The sequence below is a fragment of the Euphorbia lathyris genome, chromosome 2, assembly GCF_963576675.1.
Source record: "Euphorbia lathyris chromosome 2, ddEupLath1.1, whole genome shotgun sequence".
Lineage (NCBI taxonomy): Eukaryota > Viridiplantae > Streptophyta > Magnoliopsida > Malpighiales > Euphorbiaceae > Euphorbia > Euphorbia lathyris.
The window spans coordinates 120,389,814-120,399,506 of NC_088911.1; the positions used below are offsets into that span (position 1 = coordinate 120,389,814).

General features: G+C 34.7%; 1 protein-coding gene across 1 annotated transcript; it reads left to right on the top strand.

The window, feature by feature from the left end:
* Nucleotides 1-6,135: 6,135 nt before the first annotated feature.
* On the top strand, nucleotides 6,136-8,576 carry LOC136219719 (uncharacterized). The gene is made up of 3 exons (XM_066007214.1): nucleotides 6,136-7,518; nucleotides 7,736-7,885; nucleotides 8,029-8,576. The coding sequence occupies exons 1-3, from the start codon at nucleotides 6,898-6,900 to the stop codon at nucleotides 8,320-8,322; spliced, it is 1,065 nt and encodes a 354-aa protein (XP_065863286.1). The 5' UTR covers nucleotides 6,136-6,897; the 3' UTR covers nucleotides 8,323-8,576.
* The last annotated feature ends 1,117 nt before the right edge of the window (nucleotides 8,577-9,693 follow it).

A 9,693-nucleotide genomic window follows, 5' to 3' on the forward strand; every position in this document is an offset into this window, starting at 1 on the left:
TCTCCCAAATTGCCTCTGAAGACCAAGTAAATCAGAATTTTGACAGAGTTTTTCAAAGACAAAAAAAAATATTAATAGCAATTGGAAGTTTCACAATGAGGTGATTAGAGAACAAAATTGATTATATAGCTAATGAATTGAATATGAACTGAAGATGAAAGATAATACTATTCAATATTTTTTGGGATTGAAGTGTGAAAGGGAATATAAATTAGAAATTGTGTTATGATTGATGAGTGAGAGAGATAATTATGGAAAGACTTTGAGATAAATTAGGGAATTGATGTTCAATATTATTATTAGGAAATTTGGAAAGAATTTTAGCTAAATTAGAAAATTTGGTAATTGATGCCCATGTTTTTAATCAAGTATAATTTTTTTTTGAATTTAATCTAATGCCAACGTTTTTAATTTGGAAAGAATCTGATGACAATGTTTTTAATCAAAATATATATATTTAGTTTAATCAAGTATAGTTTAAAACTCTTAGTACTATACATTCCTACAATTGGACCCTCTCTCGTCCCTGGGCCCTGGGCAGACGCCCCTCCTGCCCATGCTCAGGGACGGGCCTGTATTACATGTCTTTCTAGAGAGTTGTATAGAAATTAAAAATATTGGAAAAAAGACGTTATTGCCTCTTATTTATTATTTCACTATTTATTTATTTTATAATAATTTCATTATTCTAATTAATCTCTATAAACTTCCGTTTTATAGTAAAAAGAGAGCCACTTAATGTGTATTGATCATATCAAAATGACATGTATTATGAAACAAAAAATATATATCTAGAAAGACAGGTAACATAAAACATAAAACAGATGAAGTATTATTTAAAAAAATAAATAAATAAACCACATCAGCCACTTTTATTTGGTTAAAAGAAGTAGAATTACAAACTCATAGTTATTTCTTTTATTTTGGTTTTGGCATTGGCATTGAATATGAACTAAATTAAGCAATAAATAAATTTAGAAGATTTGAATGTTATGAAATGAAGCGAAATACAAGGGCCTAAAGGAAATTATTGCAAAGTCAGGATATAATTAAATAATTAGGGTTGATAATTAATTGATCTAGTTGGAAGTTAATTAATTATTACTGAGTGGGTATGTCGTGCTTGATCATCACAAATGTCAAAGATATGTATTTCATTCCACAACTTGCATTAATGAACAAAAATCATGGATTAGGCAGAGTACATAATTCAAGTAGGGAAAATTACAAAACTAGGTCAAATGGGAGGCCAATTTACATATTTAACTCATTTACTCAACCTATTACATATCTAGACTCATTTTGTGTGACTTTCCCGTAATACCCCTACCCTTCCCACTTCCCCTCACTCTATCGGTTTCTCTCCCCTGTTCTCCTTGGTGCGCAAAAACGGTTTGGCTCCTCCATTAATGATTTGAAGACTTTTGATCTTCCTATTTGCCTTTAAATTGCATGAATTCTGCACCATGTTTCCAAATCACAATGAAGTTCTCTTTTCATCTCTTGATTCTGCAACTTCCTCACCCTAGAAAACGAAGCCATGGTTCTTCATCTTCCTGTTCGTTAATTGGTTTCTTTCTTCTTGTTACCATTCCAGAAATGGTTATTCTACGTTCTTCCCAGTTTATCATACTGTTAGGAGCGAAAAATGTAAGTATCTGCTGTTTTTCCTGCGTTTTCCATGAATTCACTTCGCGTAGTCGATGAATTCGCGGAGATCTGCGAAGAGAACGAGCCTGAAACTTGATGATCTACTTCGCGAATCGATGAATTCGCGACATTCTGCGAAGAGAAAGAGTCTGAAACGTATGGATCTACCTCGCGAATCTATTAGTTCGCGAAGTCTGCGAATAGATCCTTACGTTTCAGACCTCGCAGACTTCGCGAAAGCATCGATATGCGACGTAGATAGTCACATTTCAGACCTCGCAGACTTCGCGAAAGAATCGTTATGCGAAGTAAAATCACCTCTTCCCATGCACATTTACATTCGCATGCTTCGCTAATTTTCATTTCGCGAATCCAAAATCGTCCTTTTTCATAACTAACACGGTTAATTTTTTCTGTAGATGGTTGAATACGTAACATCCCTTTCTGGAAGGCGGCGTACTGGGCTACAGGAAAGATGATTTTCCTTCCTGTATAGGGATGAACTTCCCCAAGATTGACACATTCACTCCTGAAATGATTCGTTAGGAGAGATTGTGTCAATCTCGGGGTGCACCATGGGACACGTCCATCCTATGGTGCCAATCTTCAAAGTGGACATAACTTAATCCGGTGCCAATTTTAAAGCGGATGAGTAATCTTCGTTTCAAAATTGGTACCAGATTAGTTATTGTGGCAATCTTGTTGTAAATTTTGATAATGTTATGATTTGAATGTTGTTATTGTGGCAATCTTTTTGTAAATTTTGATAATGTTATGATTTGAATGTTATAATCCGTTGTTGTTTGTCCTTTTTTGTTATATACTACTTCGCGAATTAGCTTCAAAACACATCCAGGCTTCGCATATGCGAACTAAATTCATCAAGCAAACCCAAACATTTACTTCGCAGACTTCGCATAGTATGGAATATGCGAAGTCAGACGGGATGGGGCGAGCCGCGCGTAAATATTGGGGGTATTTTTGGAAAGTCACACAAAATGAGTCTAGATATGTAAATGGGCCTCCCATTTGATCTAGTTTTGTAATTTTCCCATTCAAGTATCAAATCAATGCCTAATTAAACGCCCAAAAAAGAAATCCCTCTTGCAATTTGCAAAAGAAGTTCTCTCTAATTAATATGATATATATACCTCTCATTAAAAATTCACTTAAATTTAAAAATATATTAAAAAAAATAAACTCCCTTCGAAACATAATGAAAGCAAGCCCAAATTAAAGCTTTCATGTCTACACAAGTTTGGACCCTCCGTCCCCCAAAGAAAGAAACCCAATAGGCCACCATAACAAAATATAACTCAGTAGAAATCCTAAAGAACTTCGACTGTTATATGACAAATGACCGATTATACCACGTGTACCAATTACACACCGGAATCAAAACTAATGATGGAGAAGTAACCAAGTGTGCCACGTGGACCAATGGCACGTGCACACCTCAGTCCAAAAATATCATTTTGCTTTATTCGGTATAGAGCTTCCAAATCCATGTGGTCCAACCTAAGAAGGCTCCTCCAACCTTACTCTTACACATGTTAAGCATATTGACTAGGGTAAGAAAACTTATGCTTCACCAAAACGCCTCAAGCATTATAAATAGAGACAATTTGGCGCAGGCAATGTATCTCATATTCTAACCTTATGAGAATTCTGCTTTTTTCTAGTCCTTCAGCTCCTCTACAAACCTCAGTTGACTTAGTCATTGGAGTGTAGACACCGGTTCTCGACCCTCCTTTAACCTTTTTCCTTATTGTAGGTTGTAGGGATAAATGGAGTAAACGAGTCTTGACCCATTTACCGATTCATTTATGGTCCGTCTGTAACCTAGTCAATTTAGGATTGGGTTAGGGTTAACGGTTAAGGGTTTAACCTAGCTATAAATAGATAGCTAAGGAGGTTAAACGCTAAGACACTGCACAAAAGAAAATACAAAAGAGATTGCTCTCTCTCTCTCTCTCTCTTCAAAACCATTGTCCCCCCTCCCTCTCTTTGTCCTAGTTACGTTCTTAGTTCGTGGAATAACAGAGATTACTCCTTCGATGTGGTAACCTTCTAGATCGGTGATACGGAGCCAAAATCAATTACTTTCGCTACTATTCAATGTATCTGCGCTGTAAAAGGTAAGCCTAAATCTTTTGATTTACTTATTGTTAGATCCGGATTCATTATCCGTCCCTTAGAGGTTAGAGAAATCCATTTTCCTTCTCCATTGAAGCCTTCATTGGTATCAGAGCCCTTTATCTCCGTGTAGAATCCTACCATGAGCATCCCTTAGCAATCATATTTCCCTAGCACTAGAAATCAACATCGAGCCTATAGAACCAGTTCGCATACCCGCGACAGTAGTTTCTGCTAACCGAATGATTGCATCATCCCGACTGCAGAATCCAAGCATTCCAAATATCGCACCCAACGTCACCCGGCTACTTGACCCATTAGTAAAACCAACTAAAGAATCCCAAATCTCTACCACTAATTTAAGCTCTCTAATTCGCTTTTTTCTATGAATAATTTGATTTCTTTCGAACCAAATGAAATTTATCAAACCACAAAAAACAAACAAACTCCATCTTTGATAAAACTTTCAACACAACAGTAAACCACTCTAGACAATCCATACCTGCAATCTTATATACATGATATAACAAATTTTCCTATCTCCAATATGATCTCGTACGTGGGCATTCTTTAAAAAGGTGAATTAAAGTTTTAGAATGAAAACCGTAGAAGCAACATTGTCCTTGCAAATTAATTCCTTTCCTTAAAAGATTGTCATAACAAGACAACACATTCTTAGCAGCATTCTAAACTGTGTGAATGAAATTTGCTGGTGCTTTAACCTTCCAAAGAGAACACCAGAAATAGTGAGCACCCATTGAAGAAGCCGCTAAATTATAGTTAGCTTGCAATACTCCACAAGCTACTTTCTATCCAGATTTCACCAAATATTCCATAGTTTTAGAATGTCTCCAAAACAGAGAATCAGTAATAATCTGTCCGTTTAAGAGAATCTTTAAAATAGTTGGTTTTACATCTGATGAAAAGCAGAAATTAATAAAATCCTTACCAACAAAAATAGTCAAAATCAATCAAACAGTAAACATTTTGTGAGGGGTTGGATTTTACAAATGGAGTGAACGATTACACGGAACATCAGGAATCCATCTTAAATACAATAAATGAATAGTTCTTCCTTCTCTAATTCTCCAACAACTTTCATCAATAATAACTCGTTTAGCGTTTAAAAGACTCTTCCATACATGAGTAGCATGACATCCTACATTTACCTCCATCACACCAACCTTTGGGAAATACTTATGTTTGAAAACATGCGAACAAAGAGAATCCGAGAATTCAACCATCCTTTAAACATGCTTTGCAAGAAGATCAAGGTTTAAAGTATATATATTCCTAAAACCCAAACCACATTCCTCCTTAGACAAACACATTTTTTCTCAACTGATCGAATGGATACGTTTTTGCTCAAAATCATGATTCCACCAGAATCTAGCAATAACTTGTTGTAATTCATCACAGAAAGACTTGGCCAGCAAAATACTACTCATTATATATTGAAGAATCGCCTGTGCCACCGATTTAATCAGTATCTCTTTACCCTCCCCCCTCTCCACGAGATATAAACACTTCTCCTACCAACCACAAAGTCTCTTCGTTAATCTCTCCTTAAGGAAGTTAAGGACTACTTTTTTTACCGACCAATTACCGAAGCCAGTCCTAAATACTTTTCAAATGACTGAACTTCTCGCACACCTAATACGACTATCAACACCCATGCCATTGCTAAATGAGATATCAGTCTTGTCAAAGTTAATACATTGTCCAGAAGTTGTTTCATAGATATGTAAAAGCTTCCAAACAACATAACACTCAATAGAAGTAGCTCTAAAAAAAAGATAGCTGAAAAGAATTACTCGAACACTTTCATATTCAATTTAAAAAACAAGTTTTCTAATTCATAAATCCTAGACTTAAAACTTAATTTGTAGACCCTAATTTATAAATTTACATACTAAAACTTAAAAAAAATATAACTCTAAACCCTAAAATATATGTGGACTCTAATATATAAATTTTAGCCTAAAAAATATAAACATTAAACCTTTTATGCTTCCATCATTAAAAAAAAAGATTTTAATTATAAATTCTAGATCTTAATTTACAAACTTTAAACTTTAAAATATAAATTCTATATTAATTTATAAACCCTAAATTTTAATTTGGAAAATAAACTAAACACCCATCGATTATGGATGAAAGGATTACGCATAATAATAATAATAACAATAATATCTGATTTTCAATTTTATATGAAAATCTAAATGCTTTTTTCAAAAAAAAAAACAAAGATCAAAAAATCTAAATGCTAATGGTTTACATGTTGACAAAAACAAATATGAAAATTGGGTACTTGATAAAAGTATTGATTTTTTTTTTTTTTTTTTGTATAGTTGATAAAAAAAACAACAAAAAACTGCATTAGTTTTGTGAAATAATAAATTATGTTTTTTTTGTTATTTTCTTTCTAATTAGTGTTCATATATTTTTCGGATCTCTCTATTTATCTGAATTGTATCTGCTCCCAATTATTTTTTTATTATACTTTTTTCGGATTTAGCATGAGCGGAAACGATTTATTTTATACATGGATCAATAGATCTATGTGGTTGCAACAAAAGAAAGGACTCTGATCCGAATGTTCGAAAGGGGCTGAATGATGAAGATCAGATTGCAGTTGCTCTTCTACGGATTTGGATTTCTAAAAAATATATAGTTTATTGTTTTTTGTGTTTTTATTCCTTATGGTTTTCTGATTGTATTTGGAGTTTTTTCATCTAATGAATATAGAAGCATTTTATAAAAAGAAAATGAAACTTGATTTATTGGGTAATTTCCTCATGTGGAAAATGAATGTAAAAGCCCAGTCCAGAAAGAACAAACTTGGTGGGCTAACGGCCCCATAATAGGTCTAATTTTAACTGAATATAAAATCAATTTTATTTTATGATATTATCCACAAATACAATAAAGAATATGAAAGGAGGGGGCTATTTCGGTAATTGTATTGAAACGAAAAGCTCTATCCCACGTCAGACGACCGTTGGAGATTCGAAATTTAAACTTGCGGCGTTCCGTCCTCACTAAAATACGGAATTAAAGAACAGAAGATGAGATGAAGACCCTAATCCTCATCTTCCTCGAATTCACAGTATGAAATCAGGATCGTCATCTTCGTGGAATTCAACAACCACTAGCAATAGCGCGGGTATGGAAGATAGAGACAGTTGTTACTATCCGGGATGCAGAAAAGATGCCAATTGCAATTGCGAAATGTGCATAGCCAGCATCAACGCCACACTTGATCTCATGCCTCAAAGCATTCAGAAATCCTCCCTCACTAAGCTTTCTTCTTCTCGCCCCATTGTTGAACGGACTCCTGTATCTTTTAGTGCTTCAATTTTGTCCACGCCCAAATCACATCGCCCTCCCCAATTAGAAACTCCAGATCTCAAATCAACTGCAAGATTGGATTTTCGTATGAAAAAGGAGATGAAGAGAAAGAGAGAGCAGCGACACAGGAGAGATTGCCCGAGATTTGTCTTCGGATTGATCTTGCTTGTTGCTGTGGAATTAGGATTCTCTTGGGGTGTTTCTGGGGTTTTAAGGCCTATGTTTTCATCAGATGCGGTGTGTGAAATTGGGAAGAAGTCTAGTGTTTTGCAGGATTTAAGTGGAAAGCTAAGAGTCTTGCAGAATGAGTTAAAGGTGTTTGTTGCTGATGGAATGGTTTCAAATTGCAGCCATATGGAGTCATTGTGGCAAATTAATCAGGTTTTATACAAATTTCTTTTTCATTCTTCTTTTAGGCATTTGATTTAATTTGAAAGGGGTTGCAGTTCGGATTATTGTGTCAAAATTGAGTTATTTTACATATGTATGCTTTTATTGGTTATGTAGAATGTAAATGCAAGAAAAATGGTAATCGTCTAATTGGGTTTTGGTGTGAGAGATTGTTAATCCTAAATATTGAAAAGGGAGAGTTTTGCAGGATGGTCTGCTCTTGAATTCCCGGTGTGTACTGTACAAGTCAGCAATGGAGGAGGTGAGCATATGGGGTTGGCCTTTGCAGACTGCTGGAATGCTTAAAACAGGGTTTTCTTCCCGTTCCTTCACAGTATTATCCGGAAGACTTTCAGAGGTATACACCTAATCTTGCTACATTTGGTTAAAGTAATCTATTGGACATGAAATTGCCTTTTACTTTTCCCCATAGCATCAAGAGGCTAACAAGATATGATTTAAGTTTAGGAGAATAATTGTTTTTTTCTTGTCCTTGAAAAGTGGTCAGAGGGGATGATTGGATTCTCAAATAGAAAAGGCAACAGTACATGGATTCAGAAGAAATGGAGTTCCTCAGTAGTCCAGTTGGATCCAAGCACATGGGTACTGGAGTATAGGAGGAGCTCCATATTGGATTGCTCAAGTTTGTCGTCAGCAATTGTAGAGGTTTTCAAGCAGTGGATATGGAGAGTGATGATAAGATTGAAACAAGAAACATGGTTCTTCTTCTCTGTTATGGAAGCAGGATATAATGAACTTGAAGTGAAACAACATGATGTCAAGATCCCAACTTGAAACCATTGCAATTGATTTGCTTGGTGTCAAAATTGAGTTCTCATGGCTTGTGAGAATGTCTTTTTCTTTTGTCATTGTTTTGGATACTGAAATTGAATGGTTAATTGTTTAGAACATAGTTTAGAAAATGCCATATGATGATGAGTGTGTTAAAGTTGTATATTCTGATATGGTTCTTCCTTCTTTGCTGCCTAATTCTAATTCAGCTCTTTTTCCACATAGTGTACCAACTCAGATGAAATGAAACACAAGGTAGATTGACATGATATTTGGAAAAAAATGAGTATTTATCGATATAAATGTAAGTCGGAATATATATGTTCAAAGTAAATAATGAAAATGATTACAATTGAAATATTTCTATATTAACATACAGTTGAATCAATTGAATTAAGAAAGACAAATTCAATACATATGAATTGAAATGCAATAATTTTTATTGAAAATAGGCTTTGGAGCAGCAAGAGGCAAGGAATCCCAGCTAGGTTGGCACCCCTTGACACTCTAACGAACCCCAAGCCAATATATTAGATAGAACGAAAAAATTACAAATGAATGAAATGAAAAAGAATGAGCGCTTAGGTGAAACGGAAAAAATTGAAATGTAATAATAAAAAAATGAAATTCAATGACAAACTCGAAGCCACAATAGCTATCTCGGCGAGGCGTTGAATTCGATGTCGGATTGAGATCCAAGAGCATCCCAGTCGGTTGGCAAGGACAAAAATGATCCAACAAATTTCTAATTGCAGTAGGCAAGTATGGTGCAGATTTGACCTCAACTTTGAAAGACTTGTATGGGGGTTCACGAACATCGAATCGAGTAAAGTAAAAGGCTAAAATCAAGTTCAGAGAATCTAGAATGAGCTCATATAAAAATATCTTGAAAATGATGCTCGAGCCCATCTAATCCAAACAAACATCTATTTTTGTACCTCCAATGAGACTACGAATAGTCGTTTCTGTCTCGAGGCCCATTCAACCGATTTTTAAAAGGGGTGCCATTAGAGTCTGAAGTCCTTTTTTTTACTAGGACTATTTTATATTATCTTACATCAATATAAAATAGTCCATGTAGAGCTATCACTAAAGATCACACGATCACCCATAAGACGGTATCTACGTGGCGCTATCACAAAAGATCACACATCGATGAGACTGGGTCGCATCACACGATTCGCAAATTGTAACGAATCTAGTATAGAGATTAAGTCGTTATGACAAAATTTGCAATGAAATCAAGGGTTTGATTTATACTAGTTTGTTGCAATGTAATTACATTCTCAACAAGTGAATTTTGAAAAGCATGCTTTCTAAGTTCCCAAAACAAAACATGTAAATATTATGAAGTATCTATCCTAAACTAAAATA

Bases quoted from the DNA above. Each gene is read 5' to 3' on its own strand.
- LOC136219719 (XM_066007214.1), top strand. From the start codon at position 6,898: ATGAAATCAGGATCGTCATCTTCGTGGAATTCAACAACCACTAGCAAT. The intron at 7,519-7,735 runs GTTTTATACAAA...AGAGTTTTGCAG, and splicing joins CATTGTGGCAAATTAATCAG to GATGGTCTGCTCTTGAATTC. The intron at 7,886-8,028 runs GTATACACCTAA...GTCCTTGAAAAG, and splicing joins TATCCGGAAGACTTTCAGAG to TGGTCAGAGGGGATGATTGG.